Source organism: Pseudophryne corroboree, chromosome 9 (genome assembly GCF_028390025.1).
Source record: "Pseudophryne corroboree isolate aPseCor3 chromosome 9, aPseCor3.hap2, whole genome shotgun sequence".
NCBI classification, from domain to species: domain Eukaryota; kingdom Metazoa; phylum Chordata; class Amphibia; order Anura; family Myobatrachidae; genus Pseudophryne; species Pseudophryne corroboree.
In genome coordinates this window covers 337,887,521-337,912,680 of record NC_086452.1, presented here as the reverse complement: position 1 = coordinate 337,912,680, position 25,160 = coordinate 337,887,521, and the positions used below count along the sequence as shown (strand labels likewise).

Below are 25,160 nucleotides of genomic sequence, written 5' to 3'. Positions count from 1 at the left end.
TTTCCCTGAGGAGGATAGGAAAAGGTGGGAAAACCCGCCGGTCGTAGACGCTTCTGTTTCTAGGTTGTCTAAAAAAGTGGTTTTACCTGTCCCTGGGTCCACCGCTTTAAAAGAGCTGGGTGACCGCAAGATTGAGACTACACTCAAATCTTTATACACAGCAAATGGCGTAGCTTTAAGACCTACTATTGCTTGTGCATGGATTTCTAAAGCCATTGTAAAGTGGTCAGCACTTTACTAGAGGATTTAGATTCTATGGATAGAAGTGACATTGATTTGTTTTTACGTCATACAGGATTCTGCAGGTTTCATGGTGGAAGCCATGAAAGACCTTGGACATCTGAACGCGAGAGCTTCTTCCATGGCTGTCTCTGCATGCAGAGAACTCTGGCTGCGCCAGTGGTCTGCGGACGCGGATCCAAGAAAAGTGTGGAAAACCTACCCTTCACAGGTCAGGCTCTGTTTGGGCAAGCGTTAGATGCGTGGATATCCATGGCAACTGCGGGCAAGTCAACTTTTCTTCCCTCTGCTGCACCACCGACTAAGAAATCATATCCTACATCTGCGATGCAGTCTTTCGGACTGCTAAAGCAAAAAAGTACAAATCCCCCTCCACTTTCTTTAGAGGTGGTCAGGGGAATTCCAGAAAACCTGCACCACAGGTTCCCAGGAACAGAAGCCTGGTTCTGCTTCCTCAAAATCCTCGGCATGACGGTGGACCTCCCAGCCTGGAGATCGGGCAGGTGGGAGCAATACTAAGAAATTTCAGTCATGTCTGGGCATCCTCAGGCCTGGGTCCCTGGGTACAAGATATTGTTACCCAGGGGTACAGACTGGAGTTTCAAGAACTCCCACCTCACAGATCAGGTCTGGAGGAGGGGGAATTCCTGGTATCCCTGGATATCAAGGTTGCGTACCTTCACATTCCAATCTGGTCGCCTCACAAGGCTTATCTCAGATTTGCGCTGCTTGACTGTCACGATCAGTTTCAGGCGCTGCCATTTGGCCTCTCCACGGCACCAAGAGTGTTCACCAAGGTGATGGCGGAGATGATGCTACTCCTCCGTAAGCAGGGTGTGAATATAATTCCTTATCTGGACCACCTGCTGATAAAAACGTCTTCCAGGAAGAAGCTGTTACAGAGCATTTCTCTCAGCTTTACTGCTCCAGGATCATGGGTAGATCCTGAACCTTCCAAAGTCGCATTTGGAGCGGACAAGGAAACTGTCCTTCCTGGGGATGATCCTCGACACGGAAGTACAGACGGTGTTTCTACCGGAAGAGAAAGCGTTGGTGATACAAGCAATGGTCCAGGAGGTCTTAACGCCAACCCGGGTATTGATTAATCAGTGCATTCGCCTCCTGGGGAAGATGGTTGCCTCCTACGAGGCTCTACAGTACGGAAGATTTCATGCACGGTCCTTTCAACTGGATCTCCTGGACAAATGGTCGGGATCTCATCTTCACATGCACCAGAGGATACTTCTGTCTCCGAAAGCCAGAATCTCGCTCCTCTGGTGGCTGCAAACCTCTCACCTACTAGAGGGCTGCAGGTTCGGGATTAGGAATTGGATCCTCCTAACCACGGATGCAAGTCTCAAAGGTTGGGGGAGCAGTCACCCAAGGGGAAACATTCTGGAACTAAGAGCCGTGTACAACGGTCTTCTATGAGCGGCACATCTTCTGAAAGATCAGGCCATTCAGGTTCAGTTAGACAATGTAACGACCGTGTCCTACATAAACCGACAGGGCGGAACGAAGAGCAGAGCTGCGATGTCGGAGGTAACAAGAATCATCCTCTGGGCGGAAAGACACGCGGTGGCGCTATCAGCAATCTTCATTCCGGGAGTGGACAACTGGGAAGCGGACATCCTCAACAGACACCATCTCCATCCTGGAGAGTGGGGCCTCCACCCAGAGGTGTTTGAGAAGTGATGAGTCTTTGGGGCATACCTCAAATAGACATGATGGCCTCACGCCTCAACAAGAAGCTATGACGGTACTGTTCCAGGTCGAGGGATCCACAAGCAGTGGCAGTGGACACCCTGGTAGCTCCGTGGGTATTCAAGTCAGTGTATGCGTTCCCTCCACTTCCACTCATCCCAAGGATTCTCAAACTAATCAAAAGAACAAGAGTTCAGGTGATCCTCATTGCTCCGGACTGGCCAAGAAGGGCTTGGTACGCGGATCTTCTGGAGTTACTGCTGGAAGATCCGAGGCCTCTTCCTCTTCGAGAGGACCGTCTGCAACAGGGGCCGTTCACTTATTAAGCATTACCATGGCTACGTTTGACAGCATGGAGGTTGAACGCTAGATTTTAGCTCGGAAGGGCATTCCGAACAAGGTTATTCCTACCCTGATACAGGCTAGGAAAGGAGTAGCATCCAGACATTACTATCACATTTGGAAAAAGAATGCGTCTTTGTGTGAAACCAAGAACTTTCCTACGGTGGAGTTTCAACTTGGACGGTTTCTCCTCTTGCTGCAAGCAGGAAACAGCTGGCTTCCCTCCCCTAGGTTCAGACTTTTTTGAAAGGGGTTCTTCACATCCAGCCACCCTTTGTGCCGCCTACGGTACCCTGGGATCTTAACGTGGCGTTACAGTTCCTCCGATCGTATTGGTTTGAGCCTCTACAGGAGGTGGAAGTCAAGTTTCTCACGTGGAAGGCTGTCCCTTTGTTGGCCTCAGCTTCTGCTGGACGTGTGTCGGAGTTGGGGGCTTTGTCTTGTAAAAGCCCCTATTTGATCTTCCATGAAGATAGAGCTGAGCTCAGGAAACGTCAGCACTTTCTTCCGAAGGTTGTGTCAGCTTTTCAGATCAACCAACCTATTGTGGTGCCAGTGGCTACTGACTCCTCAATCACCTCAAAGTCCTTGGATGTTGTGAGGGCTTTGAAGATTTATGTGAAGAGAACTTCTCAGTACGGATGGTGTAATGGTTAGCATTACTGCCTCACAGCACTCAGGTCGTGGGTTCGATTCCCACCATGGCCCTAACTGTGCGGAGTTTGTATATTCTCCACGTACTTGCGTGGGTTTCCTCCGGGTACTCCGGTTTCCTCCCACAATCCAAAAATATACTGGTAGGTTAATTGGCTCCCAACCAAAAAAATAACCCTAGTGTGAATGTGTCTGTGTGTACATGTGATAGGGAATATAGATTGTAAGCTCCACTGGGGCAGGGACTGATGTGAATGGGCAAATATTCTCTGTAAAGCGCTGCGGAATATGTGTGCGCTATATAAATAACTGGTAATAAATAATAAATAAATAACTTCTCGTCACAAAGTCGGACGCCCTGTTTGTCCTTTATGATCCCAACAAGGTTGGGTGGCCTACTTCTAGGCAGATGATTTCTCGCTGGATCAGGTTTACTATCCAGCATGCTTATTCTATGGCAGGCTTGCTGTGTCCAAAATCTGTTAAGGCCCACTCTACTCGTAAAGTGGGTTCTTCCTGGGCGGCTGTCCGGAGTGTCTCTGCTTTACAACTTTGTCGAGCAGCAACTTGGTCATGGTCGAACACGTTTGCTAAGTTCTACAAGTTCTATACTTTGGCCTCTGAGGACCTAAAGTTTAGTCAATCAGTTCTGCAGGAGCATCCGCGCTCTCCCTCCCATGCTGGGAGCTTTGTTACATCCCATGGTACTAATGTGAACCCCAGCATCCTCTAGAACGTAAGAGAAAATAGGATTTTAATTACCTACCGGTAAATCCTTTTCTCGTAGTCCGTAGAGGATGCTGGGCGCCCGTCCAGCTCTTTTGTTTTCCTGCAGTTGTTACTTGGTTCAGTACTGCCTTGTTACTTGGTTAAGTGCGATTGTTCATCCGTTGCTGACTTGTTTCAACTGGTTGGCTTGGATTTCGGTTGTTATGTGCGAGCTGGTATGAATCTCACCACTATCTGTGTATTTCCTTCTCTCGAAGTATGTCCGTCTAATCGGCCACAGTTTCTAGACTGAGTCTGGTAGGAGAGGCATAGAGGGAGGAGCCAGACCAAATTATTAATCTCTTGAAGTGCCCATGGCTCCCAAAGGACCCGTCTATACCCCATGGTACTAATGTGGACCCCAGTATCCTCTACGGACTACGAGAAAAGGATTTACCGGTGGTAATTAAAATCCTATTTTTGGTTCTAGGGAACAAATGAAATACTGCGGATGTATATTGCTCTTACAGGAATGCAACACGCAGGAAAAATCATGGCTGGCAAGATAAAGTAAGTCACTCCCTTTTTAAAGTATTTATTAACACATATCACAACATAATAGCTTCCCTATTTACATTATAATTGAATATTAAGACCTGTATTTACATACATGTCTGTTACGGGCTAAAACATGATGACATTTATTTATTTATTACCACTTTCTTATATAGAGCAGCATATTCCATTGCACAACAGTAAATAGGTAAATAGGCATTGATAGACAAGGATAGATGCTACCTATTGCATAATAGTCCTACCAGACTGCAAAGGTTCTTAATAGGCTGTATGATACGGTCACACTGCAATTTTGGCCAAGGGTCAGGAGGATGTGTAATTGTAGAAAGACAAAATATGCGAGGTTATGTGTGGACTGTACAGAGGGGGTGAAATTAGATAGGGGGGCATTGAAGGTTATGTGGGTGGGTCCAGAATTTGATAAGCTTGTCTGAAGAGGTGAGTTTTCAGGGAACACTTGAAGGTTTGGAGACTAGAGGTGAGTTGTCTTGTGTGTGGGAGGTCATTCCACAGAGTGGGTGCTGCCCCAAGAAAAGTCCTGTAATTTTGAGTGGGAACAAGTAATACGTGTGGATGAGAGACGCAGATCTTATGCAGAGGAGATGTCAACTACGGGGATATTTTGAGATGAGTTAAGAGATGTACAGTATGTTGGTGTAGTTTGGTTAATAGCATTGTATGTAAGTGAAAGTATTTTATATTGAATATGGTAGAATACCGGTAACCAATGGAGGGACTGACCTAGTGGATCAGCAGATTATGAATGTCTAGCGAGGAATATTAGCCTCACAGCTGTATTCAAAATGTATTGTAATGGAGAGAGCCTATTTTTGGGAAGATCAGTAAGGAGACTATTGCAATAATCAATGCGAGAGATAATGGGAGCATGGATTTGGGTTTTAGCAGTGTCTTGTGTAACATATGGTTGAGACACATTGAATGTGGGGAACAAACCTAGGCAGCAAGCTTATGGGTCGGGTTGATTGTTGAATTATCAACAGTGATAGAGATATCAGGTTGGTAACTATTATTGGCCGGTGGAAATGGAATTAATTCTGTTATGGAAATATTAAGTTTGTGGTGACAAGATGACACCCAAGATGAAATGGCAGAAAGGCATTCAGTGACATGGACCAATGCAGACGGTGACAAATATACTACAGGTGTTTTGTATTTAACAAAAAAAGAAAACAAAAATCAAAATACAATTTAAAAAAAAAAAATGTATAAACTGAGCTCAGCACATGTCCGTAACAATATTTAGAGGTTGACGTGTTTGCTCTCTGAGCATACGTAGGAAATGATGTAGGCCAAATAAGTGCATTAATGTATTCTGAGTCCGTCACATCTGATCAAGCATCCAGCTCAGAACAGTGCTGATATTATTGCTTGCTAAAATTACATTATCCTTTATGTACACTATATAATAAATAAGTGTCATATAAAAGCAGGAATCTCGTATCCTGCAGTAGTCTGAATGAGAATGTCAATAAAAGTAATGCAAATAGACATGCACCACATCATGCACTGTACTATACATGTAGCTGTGACGCTAGTGATTTTCATACTGCTAGCGGATGGGGCCAATCAGAAGCGGCTGGCTAGTGCTGCTGAGGGCATACATGTATCATTGAACCAGTCATACAGTATCTGCAAGATATAACTGTGTTCATGAAAGTTGTACAGTATCTGGTGATGCATCCACAGTCACTTGTGCAGCGATTACGTGACTAGGCCCTTGCTGTACTCTGCATAGTCATGCCAGCTTATATTTCACCTCTCCATGTATAAAGGGACAATGGGCCTTACTCAGCTTCAGTTACAAATTGGACGATTATCGCACTTACACGAATGTATGCGCAAATTTGTGAATTCAGTGGTGGGTGTCTTTTTTCCTTTCTGCCCGGCTCTTCACATGAGTTTTTATTTAGCAGAAGCAGGATTGAGAAAATCACAATTTCTGTCTCAATAGTGATCCAAACTGAATTAGACCCAATATACATTTAAAACTGGTGATGTATACCTACAGTATGCATTGGTGCATTGCAGAATGGAGTATGTTTGTCCATCCCAGAGCTCCATTATATGTTCCGGAGTTGTACACTTGATATTTATAGACTGTATTTGCTGCTTGATAGGCCCCACCCTCCAGCACCCTTGGTTCCCACCCTCCCATTTAGACAGTGAATGCATGTATAATAATAAAAATACTGGCAGCACATTAGCAGTCAGTAGTGTAGCTTTCTGCATGTAGCCACTTTAGCAGTTATCCCACAGTGTAATGATTGTCATTTTTACCAGGGAACTGAAGGGTGGAAGTCTTTCTGTGGCCCTAGACTTTATCGGTAGGCGTTTAAGATCCAATTTTGGAAGAAAAGTCAATTTAGGATTAACGGGACGTGATGGAGTTGTTCACCCGAGTCTGGAAGTGAGTGGAGCAGTTTTTTTGTTCATTAAATTACAGTTATCACTTTCTATGTATACCTGGAATTGATCTGTCCTGTCTCAGGATACTGTTGCACAAAACGAGTTTTGCGAATTCAGTATGTAATCGTAATTACAATGTTCAGTGTTAAATTTGTCATCTGTTTATTTCTGCTATTTGCCAATTTACTAAGACCCATTCTGGATTATATTGTATGTTGATATTACAGTTTAAGGTGACTTGGGTTTGAGACATTTTTACCTTTACAGGAGAGTGCAAAGAAGCTGGAACAGAGTACATATAACTTTGGCAATACTGTGGAAAGTCTGCTGTACAGGTTTGGAAAGGTAAGTGAAGCCGTTCTGGTCTGCTTTCCCATCCCAGATGCTCTCATTAGCTGCTTATTTACTGATATCATTTATTTAGTTTATTTTGTTTTACAATGTTGTGCAGCCTCTTTGTATGGGCTGATGTGTTGTGCAATTTGGATAAATTGCAACTATGCATTAGATAGCACCTATCCTTGTGTTTTAATGCCTATTTCTCTATAGATTGCAAGCTTGCGAGCAGGGCCCTCCTACCTCTTTGACTGTTTATTACCCAGTTTTGTTTTCTCACTGTTGTTTCCAGTTGTAAAGCGCAATGGAATTTGCTGCGCTATATAAGAAACTTAATAAATAAAGAGCCCCACCCATTAGTCAGTGACACGTTATATTGGCGAAATATAAGGAAACTGGAGAGATCAAGGTGTTTTTCAGTTCTGCTTCATCTTCTTGTAAAGGTAAAGATGATGATGGTTAGCTTTTATCAGTGACCCATAGAATGTCTCTTCTTTACAGACCATTGTGGATGAACAGCTTGCACTAAAGAGAGTGGCGGATATTGTTATTAATCTGTATGCAATGACAGCTGTGATCGCCAGAGCCAGTCGCTCTATCAGCATTGGTCTTCGCAACCATGATGATGAAGTAAGCACAATGGGTTTTTTTAGATCCTCGAGCACATGAGTATGATCAACAAAGTTGTGGTATTACGGGGCAAGTCATATTTTAGTGCTGCTTGTCTGCTTCAGATTATTTCCCGTTCAGTTATATTTGTATTAGATTACTTATCTGTCTTTATGGCACATTAGTGAAGTGTTCTATTCTCCTGTAGCTAATCAGTTGTCTACTAAAGGCACAATATTTTTTCTTTAGTTATCTAATGCAGTGGTTCTCACGGTAGACAATACCACTCCTTTTGGGTGGGTGGGTGGGGTATATTGGGTTTTGACCTGTATTAAATGAATTGTTACTGTTTTATGTTATCTGCTGAATGAGTCGGGGGCACTGGAAGTTAATGGAACTAAGGGAGCATAGATATGGTGCGATTTTAACTACCGATGTGAACTGTATGGTACATATCGGTAGTAAACATAGTGCATATTGCAGCGTCTGTATACAGCTTGTGATGGCGATGCTTGCTCCCACGTGATCGGCATTGCAAGTAGAAATAGACTGTGCAGGCAGGTCAATTTTGACTAGAAAGTGTACAGTCTGGTACATTGTATAGTCTAAATTGACTATAGCAAAAAATCGCACTGTGTGTATAGTCAATACCGGAGGATTTTGGCTCTGGGGTGACCAAAGGAAATCGCATAGTGCAAATCTGCCACATAGGCAGAATCACACCGTGTGTATGCAGCATAAGGGGGAGTGTACCGAAAAGTTTGGGAACCACTGTTCTAATGTAAAGACCAAACTATTAATGTATAATTGTCATATATGATTCTATGAACTTCAGTCTTTTTTCTGCAATCAAAGAAATATTGGTTTTGTCCTTTTCCCATAACCACTTCCCCAAACCATACTGTGGGATTCTCTTCTCACAGTACAGTGGTTAGATGAATGTATATCTTTTTCTCCTGCATTGCTTTATGCATGCCAGAGCACCTGAATACTAATGTAGAGTCGATTACATATTGCTCATAAATAGTAGAACTTACTCCGGGCATACCTTTTTATGTGTTTGTGTGTGTGTGTACGCCTTAAAGTGTGGCATATGCAAATGTTATATGTGTGGATCCACCCAACCCTCACTGGCAGCATCCCCGCATATACATATAAAAACACCAAGCGGCCAGCGCAGCCTTCATCCAAAGCATACATGTGTGAGATGTGTGTTGGTACATAAAACACATAAACACATGTCCATACATTATGTTGTGCATAAATAGGGTAATACGCTCAGGTATACATGACTTAATAATGTCTCATTAATAAATCCAAAGTAGCAAATACTATAATTTCCCTTATCATACAAATACACACTAATAAAAAGACATGGTCATGTGCTGGGTCACCTAAGTTTTGCCCACATTCCCCTTCATCCACTGCTATGCCCAATACCACTGTTGCTCGTTCCCATCAAATCTCCTCCCACCCTCCCACTCGGTACCACCTGCCCTTGCAGGTCCTCCTCCTCTCCAGCTAGGATCTGTCCCATCTCTCTAGCAGTGGGAGCCATTGACCTGTGGCACTCTCCCAAACTCCCTATTTGCATGCAAGAGATGGTACATACTGTACCTTAGAGAGTTATTATACAGGTTGACTATCCCTTATCCAAAATTCAAAATCCCAAATTTTTGGGTCCCGTACTGAGATAGTGACATAAATATATATATATATATATATCAACATATTACCTCATTAGCTCAACCTAGGAACAATTTGACTAAAAATGAGAGATTGGCCCTGGAGCGCTTATCCACTTGCCCTAATCTCATCTGCAGGCCTGCTGACAAGGGTGGAGCTATAGTGTTGCAGGACATAAATGATTACAGAGCAGAAATCTTAAGGCAACTTGATGATGTATCTGTTTATAAATTGCTATCTGAAGATCCTACTATTGCATTTTCTAATGAATTAGCCAATATGCTTAAAGGTGCTGTTGATATGGGTATCATTTCAGTAGAGCTTAGCAATGCATTATTACCTAAATACCCAGTTATACCATTGTTGTACACCACCCCCAAAATTCATAAAAGTCTGGTTAAGCCTCCGGGCAGGCCGATTATATCGGCCAACAAATCTCTGTTTCAGCCTGTAGCCCTATTCTTGGACGCCATTTTCCAACCCTGTATTCAGTCACATCCTAGATACCTTCTTGACACTAGTAGTTTGCTTCGTAAACTACAAATGCTGAATAAATTTGACAATGAAATTGTCCTGTGTAGCATTGACGTACAGAGCTTATACACCATAATCCCCCACGAGGTGGGTATTGAGTCAGCCCGTGAATTTCTACAGGGCCACCCCGAATTCAAAGGACCAGACCTACAACTATGTCTGGACCTTCTCCAGTTAACCCTTACCAGGAATTTCTTTATGTTTGATCGGAAGATCTATTTACAACAGACAGGGTGTGCGATGGGGTCCCCAGTGGCCCCATCGTACTCGAACATATATATGTTCAAAGTAGAACAGGAGATATTCTTTGAGGACCCTGTTATTACATCAGATATCGTCATGTACTGTCGCTACATTGACGACTTATTAATTTTGTGGAAGGGCTCACAGTCTAAACTAGTACAGGTACTAGAGACACATAATAGTCGGAACCACCCAGTCAAATTGACGTACAATCTTAGCACTGAGTCTGTCAACTACTTGGATGTGGAGATCTCTATAAGAGATGGTGAAATCCACACTTCGGTTTTTACGAAACCGACGGATAGGAATAACCTACTGCACTATTCTAGCTTTCATCCCACACCTCTTAAGCAAGGTTTACCTTTTTCCCAGCTACTCAGAGTCCGACGCATTACATCTGACCCTGCACTAGCTGAGATCCAAATGAATAAGATGATCAGCAAATTTTTAGCTAGGGGCTACCCAAGATTGTTACTTCAACAGGCCAAAGCTAAGGCCTTGGCCATAGATAGGTCCAGTTTACTATTAACTAAACCAGCAAACACTGTATCCACTAACATCTTGCCCTGGGTTGGGCAATTTAGCCCTGCTAGTAGTGGCATTAACCAAATTTCTAAGAAACTGTGGAATATTGTCCAGTCTGACAAAGAATTGAATTTAGGCCAGACCAGACTTATGCCATGCTACACTAGAAGACGGAACATCAGGGATATGCTTGTGAAAGCTGATATTGCGCCCAACCCCAGGGTGTTGATGCAGGCTAACTCTAAAGGCTGTATCAGATGCACTTGTGTTACATGCCAATACATGTTGAGTGGCAATAACTTCCCTCACCCACTCACAGGTAGAATGTTGACCATTAACTACACCTTGACCTGTTCATCCAAATTTGTAATCTACCAGCTTCTGTGCCCATGCGGCATGTCCTATATAGGCAAAACCATTAGAATGTTTAAAGAAAGGATGGCAGCTCATCGCTCGACCATTAAGGCAGCTATTGCTAAAGGTACGAGCGACCAACCAGTTGCCAGGCACTTTGCCTTAGCTCGACACCCTTTGGTATCGTTGCGTTACCGCATGGTAGATCATGTTCCCCCCCTAACCCGGGGTGGTGATAGGGGTATGCAATTGCTTCAGCTAGAAACAAGATGGATACACCGACTGGGGACATTACATCCCAGAGGGTTGAATGAGCATCTGGGTTTAAATGCATTTTTATAACCACTTCTTCATTAATGTAGCGCTTTTTCTGTGACATATTATTGCCTCCGGGTATATCCTTGCGTTAGATATGATATGATATTATACGCTTACTAACCCATTACTACTCACAATAGGAACTGTAATTTTGGGGTAGTCCTCGACTACATTTACATAAGACTATACCATCAGCCCCTGTGATTAGTAAGCATTTCGTTAATACATCTCTAAGATATTCTGCATTGTATTTTTATAGATAGCATGTATGTTATTCATGCAGTGTAGAGATGTGTCATGTATGCTAGTGCCATATTAGATTAGATTGTGTATTATAGCTCCAGACCTGCACTGATCATGTCCGTGCATAGTCTCTAGTTGAACTATGGTGTTTTGATGACAGGCACTATGCACATATGTACAAGTTTTTTTGTTTTGTTTTGTTTCTGTTGTTGTCTCCATGACTACCGGCAGCGAGTAGTGACGTCACTGGTGAGCGCCGACGGACCAGACGCGTGTCTGGGATCCGGAAGTGCGGATATGGCGTCCGGCATACACACTATTTAGGTAAGCACTTGTTACTTGTTTGTTATCTGACCTGATGAAAATGCACGAATAAACCGCATTGAAACGTTGTCACCACCTTGAAGTAAGTGTCCCGTTGATTTCGTCGCACGGAGTGCCGCACCTGCAGTTGGTTATATATATATATATATATATATATATATATATATATATATATATAATCTCCTATATAATAGCCCAGATCTGTGACTTTGTGCTTCATTTGCTAACGCTGGGCGGAGTCACAACACTGGGCGGAGTTAGTCAAATGAGTCACAGATCTGGGCAAATCTATAGGAGACTAGGAGCAGAAGCAGATGGTATGGGCATATCACAGGCAGGGGTGCATACCTCCCAACTTTCTTAAGGCAGAAGGAGGGACACACGCACGGTAAAAAGGGGGGCGTGGCTTCGCGGGAGCACCCACGATTGTGAGCCACGCCACCGTTTTCGTCAGTGAGGGGGCATGCCCAGCGCTCTGTGAGCTGCTGGCATGCCCCCAGGGGTGGATTATGAGTCCGGGGGGGCCAGGGCACTTGAGACTGGGGCCTATCTCATTGCTGTGCCTGCTGTGGGTTTGGGGGCGTGGCCTAATCATGGACACGTGGCCATGCCCCCTTTTGCAAATTCCGGTGACTGGTTTTTTTTTTTTAATGGGATTTTGGCCCCTCAGCTAGGGGTAAATCCAGAGGGGGTGGTCGCTCCCCCCTACACACCCGCACAGGCAGAAGAAAGCAGGGAGGCTGTTGCTGGCAGGACAGGGGAGCTTCAGAGCTGGGACAGAGCTACTCCAGCCGGGGTGCCCCCTAAAACTGTGGGGCCCGCAGTATGTACCCCCTGGGCCCCCCCTTAATCCGGCTCTGCTGCCGGAGCACCCCTCTTATTCCGTACCCCCTGATGCCCCCTCTCCCTCTGTCTCCACTAAATAGTCTATTCACCGCTGCTCTGCTAAGCAGAACAGCGAGTACAGGAGCTTCCCAACTGCCCCATCCCCCCCCCGACACTGCGGCCCGCTGGTGGGACAGCAGGACAGACCCCCAAAAATGGGACTGTCCCGCGAAAATCGGGACAGTTGGGAGGTATGGGGGTGTGTGAGGGGGTATGCCGTACAGACAGACGGGCACCGGCTCACTGTGTGCTTGACCCCCCCACATCAGCATACTCAGCAGGGGCTCTCTGGCACGGAGGAGCGTCACTTTCTGGCACACTCCACGCTTCTTAGCTGCAGTTTTGTGGGGCACCTGACGCTGTGCAGGTTCCGTACTGCCTCTGTTATCTCCAGCCCCGGCAACCCCACTGCTAGCTGCTGCGCTGCCACCCGCAGTGAGGTGCACCCAGCTCCTTCATACACTTTAGCCGGTGGGTAGCGCTGCAGAAGTCCGCGCTGCTTGCAGGCTCCGACCCCCTCCTCCCTCCAGCCGCAGCGTCTCCTGGGGGCTAACCAGTCACTCCCAGTCTCCCCTTACCACAGTGCCCGGCAGCCGCACAAGGTCCGCGGTATGTGACTGAGGAGTGGGGGGGGGGATGCGGATGGGCAGAGGAAGCAGGACTCCAGCCTGAGAGTCAGCCATGCCAAGTCTCCACCAGCAGCAGATCCCAACAGGCTGGAGTGGAAGAGCAGCAGCCAGCAGCAGTGACTCCGGTAAGACACATCTGTCTGTCACCACTGTTCTGTCCCTAATACCAATCTCTCCCGTGCCCTGTGTTCTGTCATGTCCCTGTCACCCATATCCTGGCCCTGTCACCCATATCCTGGCCCTGTCACCCATATCCTGGCCCTGTCACCCATATCCTGGCCCTGTCACCCATATCCTGGCCCTGTCACCCATATCCTGGCCCTGTCACCCTTATCCTGGCCCTGTTACCCCTATCCTGGCCCTGTCACCCTTATCCTGGCCCTGTTACCCCTATCCTGGCCTTGCCCTGTCACCCTTATCCTGGCCCTGTCACCCTTATCCTGGCCCTGTCACCCTTATCCTGGCCCTGTCACCCTTATCCTGGCCCTGTCACCCTTATCCTGGCCCTGTTACCCCTGTGCTTGCCCTGTCAACCGTATCCTGGCCTTGTCACCTCTGTCCTGGTCCTGCCGCCCCTACCCTGGTCCTGTCACCCCTATCCTGTCCCTGTCATATCTGTCCTGGCCCTGTCGCCCCTGTCCTGGCCCGCCCCTCCACCCGCAGCATCTACAGACACCCTCCCCCATCCGCAGTCCCCCCCCCCCGCACCCGCTACATTCTGTACATCATGCCCTGCAGGTGCTATTCACGGCGTCACAAGGGGCTGCGCCTCCTTCACCAACGCACGCCCTTTCATTGTGCAATATTTAACCACTAACAAAGGAATGCAGGTAATACTCCATATAATACAAATATTGAACCCCAGATAGGCATGTAAGGGTTAAGGGGGCGTAGCCCCTTGCGACGGTGTGAAGAGCGCCTGTAGGGCGCGATGAAGCACCTAGTGTATATATATATATATATATATATAATACATATGTCATTATCTCAGTAGAGGACCCAAAACTGTGGATAAGGGATACTCAGCCCCTGCATAGATATATTTGACATGTAAAAGGTAACACTCACCTTCACAAGTGCTAAGATTAATTTACACGTACAAATATGCCCTCATACACTATTGCTGCAGTTGTGCTGATTGGTTTTTTTTCACTGAAATGTGTGTCTTAATCGCAATGAAATGCACAACAAGAAAACCACTTCATGGCTCTGATTAATTTGGATGAGGCTGGAAATGTAGGGAGCAGTGGAATTAGATTGTGCCTTGTATGTGAGGGTGAGGGGTTTGAAGAGGATTCTGTAGGGGAAGTGCAGATTTTGGCAGATTAGAGTGGTGGATGTTGCGCTGCAGCAAAGATAAATCTAGCTGCAGCGTTGAGAACAGATTGGAGGGGAGTGAGATGGGAGCAGGGAGGCCATTAAGGAGAAAGTTGCAGTGGTCTAGCTGAAAAATTATCAGTGAGTGAACAATAAGTTTAGTAGTATCGTGGGAGAAGAACGGTCTAATCTGAGCAATATTGCAGAGCTGGACCTGACAGGATTGAGCAAGAGATTGAATGTGGGGGGCTATATAGAGGGAGGAATCAAGAGTGACACTATGGCAGCGGAGTTGGGTTACAGGGGAAACTATGGTGTTGTCAGCAGTGATAGAGAGATTAGGGGGCAGACGACGAGTTCAATTTTGTCCATGTTGAGCTTCATAGAGCACTTTGACATCCAGAAGCAGACGACTGTCGGTTTTAGTGTAGTGAAGAGGGCAAAAACCAGATTGGAGAGGATCAAGGATGGAGTTGTCAGAGAGATAGCTGGTGAGATGGTTGTAGACAAGCTGCTTTTAGTAATTTGGAGGGTAATGGGAGAAGATAAATGGGGCCATAGCTTTAGGGTGAGGATGAATCAAGGATGGGTTTCTTAAGAATAGGTGAGACAAGAGAATGTTTGAAAGGCGCTGGAAAGATGCCAGTGGAAAGCTGAAGAGGTAAGCAAGGTGAGAGCAGGCAGTGGGAATGAGGAAGTGGAAGAGGTGAGAGGGTATGGTATCCAGGGGGCAGAAAGGGTGGGGGAGAGAGGAAAAGATGAGTGAGTGAACTTCGACGTCTGGGGTGGGGCAGAAGGAGAACAAGGGTTAAGGGTGAGAGGAAGGGGAGTCGGAGCGGAGATGGGAAATTTCATGACTGGCAGCCTCCATTTTGGAAGAGGACCGTGCAAAGTCAGTGACGAGAGAAGATGGAGGGGAGGAGGAGGGTGCGAAGGAGAGTGTTGAAAGTCACTGGCTTCTGGTAACACTAGATTTAGGTGTAGTCAGATGGAGGACTTGAGAGAGTGACGGAAAGTAGATGGTGGTAAGGGAGAGTTGGAGAAGTCAGAGAGAGCACAAAGATGGGTGAAGACCAGATCAAAGTAGTGTTCAAGATGGTAGAGGTGGAGGTCCACTGAGAATGGCCAAAAGAAGAGGAAAAGAGTAAGAAGATTGGTGGATACTGGGTTAGTGATGTCAGTAGGGATGTCAGAGGAGAGGAAGTGGGGACACCAGGCTGCGAAATTGTTGAGGAATGAAGAGGATGGGTCCGGGGCGATGGTAGATGATGGCACCACTGAGATGAATGGGGTAGAAGAGACTGATAAGAGTGGACCTCAAAAGTGGAGAAAAAAAGGCAGAGCTAGAAGAGGGAGGGGGGGTGACACGAAAGGTGCAGTTGGGGATAACAGGATGCCCGCTCTTCCACCTTGGTAGTCGTCGGGTGAAAGAGAAGCCCCAAAAGGAGAGGGCAACAGGGGAAGAGGTATCAGAGGAGGAGAGCCAGGTTTCGGTGATCGCAAGAAGTGTAAGAGAATGTTAAATGAAGAGGATGTGGATAGCGGGCAGTTTGTTGCAGATAAATCTGGCTTGTACTATAGCTAGCATTACTAAAGTACATTCTATGAAATGATAGACAAGAGCTGATTGGTTGCTATGAACAACTTCTCCACTCTTTAGAAGGCTTTATACATTTCCCCTTTATTGTCAAAACCAGGACATTTTAGACTATGACGTCCGATTTAATCATACATTATAACTTTCCTCAGGGACTATATTTAATGCAGTTGCCACAATATAGTTGTGATGTTAATGAATGAACTATGTACTATCATCGCTATCAGAAGTGACTAGATATTCTTCATCATAGAGTATATTTTCACCAGACTACCAGCACCTCCAGCCATGACAGCTTTGTCTGCATTTATCCCCTCCCTGTACTCTGCCCCCACCGTCTTCCCTATCACTTCTTCATCCATAAAGTGGCGTAAGTTGAAGATGCAACAAAAAATTGTAAGGTTATTTTGAGTACATGTTTTGTGTTCTAGTGCACAGCATATAAATGTCTTTGCTAAGCAAAAATGAGCCCCAGTATGTAAATAACTACGGTATATAAATACCACTGCACAAGGCACAGAAAAGATGAGATATTTCAAGTTAGTTGATTTTTGGATCTTATACAGAAAAACGACTTACTGTAGATATGAAGAAAATTAATAAATATATATATATATATATATATATATATATATATATATATATATATATATATGCAGAAATGAACCGTCACTCGTCGCTGATATAGATCATGTGCGGTGCCTTCAGTGAAGTATTGTAAAGCAAGTGGAAGAACTGCGGCACTCGTGATCGATGAAGGTAAAGGTGCTGTTTATTGGATCAAGTCCATCATAAAAATGCCATGTGAAGCCGACGTTTCGGTGCCATGCACCGTTTTCAAGGCAGGCATGAACAAGTGGACAAACAAACAATACATATGAATTACACTCACCTAAATAGGAGAAAAGTCACCGCCACGGGAGAGCCGGGTCCGGCGTGCGCTTCCGCCAGCTACAGCCGCGGGTGCGTCACGTCCGGTGACGTCAGACGGCATCCGCTTTGGTTACCTTAGCAACGCGTCCCGTTGCCCTAGCGACGCGTCTGTTTGCCGGGCCAACTGCAGGATACCTCTGACTGATCTCCCCGGCCCTCACCGCGGGTGCCTACATACAAAACAAAAACATAATCCTGTAGTGAACAAAAAACAGACACAAAGATAAGCGTTAAACATATGTTCTAAGATAGAGATCACTACTATGGAACCGGGGAGATCAGTCAGAGTGTAATTCATATGTATTGTTTGTTTGTCCACTTGTTCATGCCTGCCTTGAAAACGGTGCATGGCACCGAAACGTCGGCTTCACATGGCATTTTTATGATGGACTTGATCCAATAAACAGCATCGATCACGAGTGCCGCAGTTCTTCCACTTGCTATATATATATATATATATATATATATATATATAAACTTTTGTATTTTTTTTTTAACTAAATATATATATATATATATATATATTAAGCTACTTTTCAGTCTGAAAATATGTTTACTCTGGAAGATGTATAGACCTTATATAAGAACTGGAACACTGTTCTCAATGCAAAATAACTTTTGCCTATAAACAGTATTTAAAAGTGATCCTCTAATAGAAAATGTTCCATATTGAAATATTTTTCTCTTTCTACTACAACTGTTATGCTGAAATACCCAGTCTGTGCAAGTGTTGCTTGCATAATACACTCCTGCATTCTGTCAATTATTCTATCATATAGGAGCTCCTCTTGTGTGTCTGGCAGATGATATGAGTGCTAAAACGACTATTCATTCACTATTTGACATGCGGGCTAATCTGTTATTCTCATTGTTCTAGGTGCTGATTGCAAACCTGTTCTGCTCCCAGGCGTACTTCAGTAACGCCTTTATGATGAGTCAGCTGGGAAAACGTAAGAGACAATGATGTGTAATGAGAGATCTTTATATACAACATGATAAGGGGAAAAGGGCATTTGATTCCATGCTCTCACACAGACTGGTTTCTGTTTTAGGCATGGTAAAATTAAATAAAAGAACCCATACAACATACAGGGTAGTTTGTTTGGATTTTTTCCGTTTAGAAAGAGTCAGTGTGAATTTGTTTTATTCTTTTACACAATTTTTTTATTTTTCAGTACAGTATATAAGAATCTTGTCTACCCACTTGGCATAACTGTAGGGTTTCAATCACTAGAATGCCCACAGAGTACAGTGCTGTTGATCAACTGATGTTATTATGTCAGCGACAGCTGGGATCCATGTGATGGAGCCATGATGTGAGTTGAGAATTGAAGGCAAGGTGGAAACCACAGATTATGTATTTGATAGTGGAAGAGGTAGGGTTCTGTACCTGCCCAATAGTAGTGGTATAAATTTCCTGTTACTGTAGATACACTTCTGCATGAAACAAAGCTTGTACATCCCAGCTTGTTCTGTTTGTAACCAGTTGGTGATGCAATATACTACAGATCAATGAGTGCTTTACTCCTAGTCTGCATAGTACCCATTTCCATTTGTGTGAGGTTTGGTATATGCCTCTGAGAGTAGTAATGTCTCCCCTCCCACCCTGGGAGCCCATCACATGACATTTTTTATTTGCTTACCATCGACACTGGCTGGTGTTTTTTTCCTTCCATGTGACATTGCAGGATTTAGAAATCCTAAAGATGCCTTTTATTTCATGTATGGATAGTGTAACTTCCTATTGTGTATTACATGTTCCAGGGTTATTTTTATAGATAGATATAGATAGATATATATATATTTATTTATATTTTCTCCGTCAGGGTCCACAGGGTAACAATGGGATATGATGGAGCGACAGCGGATTGGCACCAAATGATCATAAGCTTTCAGTCCTCCCAGGATGCAATGGGCCCGTCCATATATCCCCGCCCTCTGGCTCAGGAAAATCAGATTTTTTGTTTAGTGCGGCGGGAGACGCTACCACGAGGGGTCTCGGTCGGAGCATAGGCCGCTACCATGAGGGGTCTCGGTCGGAGCATAGGCCACTGCGTCTGTGTTCACTAAGCGCTACCGCGAGGAGCCCCGGTCGCAGTACAGGCATCTGTATGACCGGTGCGTCTGTATACACAGTGCGTCTGTGTCCACTTAAAGTTCCCGGAGTGGCAGTGTACACTAGTAGCGTCTGGATCCACTCGGCGTTTGCTAACGTATTGATCGATCTTGGAAGTGAGGTGAGTCTCCCTGTATCCCACTCTGAGTATGGATTATACAACACTAAATTTCTATCTACTTTTGTCAGTATGAATAGTTAAATTTAAGTGCCTTTTGCATATGAGTCTGTGTACATTACTGTGGTTTTCTTCGCATTGCGTCTGAATACTTTAAGATCTGTATAAAACAAAATTCAGTAATATGTACTCCTACATACTTTAAAATGTGTTTGTAGTTGATAATGTGCTCATATGACTAATATATAACATGTGACTGACTGCTAGTGTGATTGCTGACTTTAATATATGTTTGTCAGTTGTTTCTTCTGGTCCTTAATGCTGGTGCATGGGTAGGGTCAGATTGATATCACTTTAGAAGGTTAAAGTGATTACAGGCACAAATTGTGTAGTACACTGTGAAAGTGCTGATTATCATGTCTAAGAGCGGCAAAGGTGACGAGGGTACACTCACAGTAACACCAACACTCATATCATGTTTGTCTTGCAAAACTGTATTATCCTGTCAGGATCTGGTACAGGATGGTTTATGTGCAAATTGTTTTGCATTTCAGCAGATTACAAGGCAGATCCCTGTTCAACGTCAGGTACAGATAGATCCACCTTGGGCGATGTTTGCACAGACCTTGTCCCAGTATAGCTGAATGGGTAATTCCTACAGCTTCGCTACCAGGAATGGGGTACACTAATAACCCATACATGCAGCTCCCTACTTACGGTATATCATTTCCCTCACCAGCTTCTCCAAAGAGACAAGCTTATAAACCAAGTGTAAGTAAACCGTCAACTTCACAGGCTACACAGGATGATTCATCGGACGATGAAAGCTGTATATACTCTACTTCGGCGTACGAAGAACAAGTAGAAGGTCTCAGCTCAGTGGATATAGCCGAGTTAATTAGAGCAATAAAGGCCATTCTATCCTTAGAGGATTCAGCAGAGCCTGTGTTAAAAACCAAGGCACCTGTATTTAAACGGCCCAAAGCAGGTAAGACTGAGTTTCCAGGGTCAGACCAGCTAACGGAAATCATGGAAGAGGCTTGGGCTACACCCAGTAAAAAATATAGAATTCCCAAAAAATGGGATTCCAATTATCCTTTTCCAGCTGGGGACTGTCTAAAATGGGAAATGGCTCCCAAAGTAGATACGCATGTCATTCAATTAGTGCGAAAATCTATATTGCCTTTGCCATCAACGTCATTGGATGATGTCACGGATAGGAGAGTGGATGGTTTTCTGAAAACCATATTTTCTCTGTCTGGGGCAGTCATAAGGCCAGCCATGGCTTCAGCTTGGATGGCAAAAGCAGTGGATAGAGGTACTGGAGGACGGTCTTTCAGCACCTTCAAGAAAGCAAGAATCCAATAAAGCCCATATAAAACAGGCTGCAATATTCTTGGAAGAAGAAGCAGCAATAGATATGGGCACTATCGCCACGGCACCCAGAGTATTTACCAAGATCATGGTGGTTATGGCAGCTTATCTTCGCAAGCAGGGGATAAGAATTTTTCCATACATCAACGACCTGTTAATTCTGGCACAATCACAGGAAATGCCCCTGGACCATCTCCAACAGACAATAACATGTCTGCAGAGGCACGGATGGCTCATAAATTGGGCAAAATCGTCTCTAGTTCCGTCACAACGGATGACTCACTTGGGGGCTGTGCTGGATTCAAGTCTGCAGAAAATATTTTTACCTCGGGACAAGATAGCCAAGGTTCAGTCAAGGACTCAGGAGTTGTTACACAGTCAAACAATATCAATCCACGCAGCGATGCGACTGATGGGTTTGATGGTGTCAACATTCGACATGGTGGAGTATGCACAATTCCACTCAAGACCTCTGCAGCATCTGATTCTGGCCAGATGGAATGGAATACATCAGACAATAAAGAAACAGACTATGGTACTTTCACACAAGGTAAGAAAGTCATTAGCCTGGTGGCTACAAACATCCCATCTAGACAAGGGGAGACCCTTTTGGATATCAGATTGGGGGATCCTGACAACAGATGCCAGTCTTCAGGGCTGGGGAGCAGTGTCCGGAAGATTATGGTTCCAGGGACAATGGACCACAGAAGAAAGCTGCCTGCCAATAAATCTGTTGGAACTTCGGGCCATATACATGGCACTGATTCAGGCAAAGGACACTCATGGAAGACCAGTTCAGATCCGCTCGGACAATGTGACGGCGGTAGCGTACCTCAACCATCAGGGAGGAACGCGCAGTCAAACATCAATGAAGGAGGTAAGTCACATACTAAAATGGGCAGAACTTCATCTTCAAGCATTGTACGCAGTATTCGTTCCGGGAGTCCTAAACTGGGAAGCAGACTTTCTCAGTCGACACACCAGTCAAGCAAACGAATGGGCTCTACATCCGGAAGTCTTTCAGACTCTAGTAGACAAGTGGGGTTTCCCAGAGATAGCTCTCATGGCATCCCGTGTAAGGGTACCCGTATAAGGGTCATGAACATAGGATCCCAGAGCGATCGTTGTGGGCGTCCTGTCAGTGAAATGGGATTTCCATCTGGCGTATCTGTTTCCTCCGATTATCCTGCTACCCAGGGTGGTGAGGAAGATTAAAAGAAGCAAAGGGTGCCATTATTATAATAGCTCCGGCTTGGCCCAGAAGGCATTGGTACACAGATCTGCAGAGAATGTCGATGGATACTCAACTTCTGCTCCCTCAATGTCCAGATCTGCTAATGCAGGGTCCTTGTTACCCCAGGCATCTGGATCGACTATCGTTGACGGCATGGCTCTTGAAACCTCTGTCCTGAAGTCAAGAGGATTCTCTCAACAGGTAACTCAAACAATACTCAGAGCAAGGAAATCCTCCTCAGCTCGCATTTATCACCAAATATGGCAGGCCTATATTCATTGGTGCAGTGAAAGAAATATGGACCCGAAATCTTTCCAGATTTCTAGGGTCTTAGATTTCCTTCAGGCGGGAATGGATAAAGGTTTGAAGGTGGCTTCCTTGAGCATTGACTGTATGGTTCCAAATAAAATAGCCAATTTACAGGATGTGCGTACTTTCTTCCAGGGAATGCTGCGCATTCAACCTCCCTTTGTTCCTCCTTGGGACTTAAATTTAGTCCTGAAAGCCCTTCATGTTGCTCCATTTGAACCACTTAATAAAGTGGATCTTAAATGGTTGACAACTAAAGTTCTCTTTCTACTGACTTTGGCATCAGCTAGAAGAGTGTCAGATTTAGGAGCGCTGTCTTGTCGTTCTCCTTTTCTGACTTTTTATCCAGATAAAGCTGTTCTCAGAACTAGGTCTGGTTATCTTCCGAAGGTGGTGTCTAAATTCCACCTTAATGAAGAAATTGTAGTCCCGTCTTTTCAGGTATCGGGACTTTCTGCGGGAGATGCGTCGCTGGACGTAGTCCGGGCATTAAGGATCTACGTGGATCATACCAGTGCCATTAGAAAGACAGATTCTCTCTTCATTCTCTGCGGATTTCACAAGAGAGGATGGCCTGCTACTAAACAGACGCTGGCAAGATGGCTTCGAATGACAGTTTCAGAAGCATATTCTCGAGATGATCTCCTTGTTCCGGATAATGTCTCTGCTCACTCTACTCGTAAGGTAGGTCCTTCATGGGCAGCACAAAATGGTGCTTCAATAGAACAGATATGTAAGGCAGCCACATGGTCTTCCATTAACACATTCATTAGACATTATCTCTTGGATACTTTTGCCTCTCATGACGCTGAATTCGTGCGAAAGGTTCTCCTGTCCAATCAGGAGCTTCCCCACCACTAAATTGCTATGGGAAATCCCATTGTTATCCTGTGGATAACGTGTGGACCCTGCCGGAGAAATATACGTTATGGTAAGAACTTACCGTTGATAATGGTATTTCTCCTAAGTCCACAGGTTCCACAGGGATCCCATCCTGACGCACCTGATTTGAGTATCTTTTCTACTCACACCTCTTCCTTCTTTTACGGAAGGGTGTGCATGTGTGTTCTTCTCGCCTGATTAGGGCTCTACATGATGCTCCTGCCTAAATGCTTTGTAATACAACTGATTTGCCTGAGCCAGTGGGCGGGTATATATATGGACAGGCCCGTTGCATCCTGGGAGGATTGAAAGCTTGTGATCGTTTGGTGCCAATCCGCTGTCGCTCCATCATATCCCATTGTTATCCTGTGGAACCTGTGGACTTAGGAGAAATACCGTTATCAACAGTAAGTTCTTACCATAACGTGTGTATGTATGTATATATGTGTGTGTGTGTATGTATGTATATATATATATATATATATATATATATAAAAACAGACAGTATTATCAAATGACTGACTTGTCCTTTTTCCTGGTATTATGTGTATGGGCCCTCATTCCGAGTTGTTCGCTCGCAAGCTGCTTTTAGCAGCATTGCACACGCTAAGCCGCCGCCTACTGGGAGTGAATCTTAGCTTAGCAATATTGCGAACGAAAGATTTGCAATATTGCGAAAAGACTTCTCTGTGCAGTTTCTGAGTAGCTCGAGACTTACTCTGCTAGTGCGATCAGTTCAGTGCTTGTCGTTCCTGGTTTGACGTCACAAACACACCCAGCGTACGCCCAGACACTCCTCCGTTTCTCCTGCCACTCCCGCGTTTTTCCCAGAAACGGTAGCGTTTTTACACACACTCCCATAAAACGGCCAGTTTCCGCCCAGAAACACCCACTTCCTGTCAATCACACCACAATCTCCAGAACGACGAAAAAACCTCGTAATGCCGTGAGTAAAATACCAATCTTCATAGCAAATTTACTTGGCGCAGTCGCAGTGCGAACATTGCGCATGCGCAGTTAGCGGAAAATCGCTGCGACGCGAAGAAAATTACCGAGCGAACAACTCGGAATGACCACCATGGTCAATTAGCTTTTTGATGTCTTGTACTCCATTAGCAGCCAGTCTGTGGCTTTCTATGATCAGTCCAATCAGTGACTTAACTCTTGGGGGGAGATTCAAATGTTTGAAAAGTCCGTTGGGAGTCTGTTTTTTCCTATCTAATAGACAGGAAAAAACAGACACCCAACCGACTTTTCAAACATTTGAATCTCTCCCTTGGAGTGATGACCAAGCTCTCTCTAAAATATTACTTTTTTTTTTCTTCCTTTTTTCGCTTAGATTGTCCTGAAAATCAGGATGACAGTATTCGGAAAATAGCAAAACATGTCCTGGAGAACCGTGCCTACACATGTTCCCACCCTCTGGACAGGACCTTCTGAAAACTGAGCCAAATTAGAGTGAAATGCTGCAAGAGGACTCCATAGCTTTATTCTGAAGTGCTTACAATTTCAGCCTGGTTTGCTGCTAGACTTTAATACAGTAATACATTTTATATGATTGCTTATTAAACCACATTACTTGTTTTTTACTGTTTATAATACCATAGTTGTTATAAATAATGAACATACGTTGTTTTATAAAATCCTGTTTGTTTAAAGCCAGAGCTTGAGATTCTATTCACACTTCTGTATAAATAAACTAATTATCAAAAGAAGTCCGTCTACAACGAGTCATACAGTTAAACGTTTTCACTAACCTTCAATGTAACATGACCTATTGCCGGTACCGCATATATTGCATATACAATACACTATTGGTAGGGGTGGTATTTAGGTTGCTGGCTGTTGGGATCCTGGTGCACAGTATACCGGCGCCAGAATTCCGACACCCGGCATACCGACACCTTTTCTCCCTCTTGGGGGTCCACGACCCCCCTGGAGGG

General features: G+C 44.7%; 1 protein-coding gene across 1 annotated transcript in view; it reads left to right on the top strand.

Annotated features, from left to right (window-relative positions):
* ACAD9 (acyl-CoA dehydrogenase family member 9) overlaps positions 1 to 24,932 on the top strand; it is a 188,178-nt gene extending 163,246 nt beyond the window's left edge. The window contains exons 13-18 of the mRNA XM_063940592.1: positions 4,139 to 4,218; positions 6,526 to 6,652; positions 6,919 to 6,996; positions 7,489 to 7,617; positions 18,062 to 18,134; positions 24,557 to 24,932. Of these exons, the coding sequence (XP_063796662.1) occupies positions 4,139 to 4,218; positions 6,526 to 6,652; positions 6,919 to 6,996; positions 7,489 to 7,617; positions 18,062 to 18,134; positions 24,557 to 24,657 (588 nt within the window). The 3' untranslated portion in view covers positions 24,658 to 24,932. The remainder of the gene's footprint in view (positions 1 to 4,138; positions 4,219 to 6,525; positions 6,653 to 6,918; positions 6,997 to 7,488; positions 7,618 to 18,061; positions 18,135 to 24,556) is intronic.
* Positions 24,933 to 25,160: the final 228 nt, after the last annotated feature.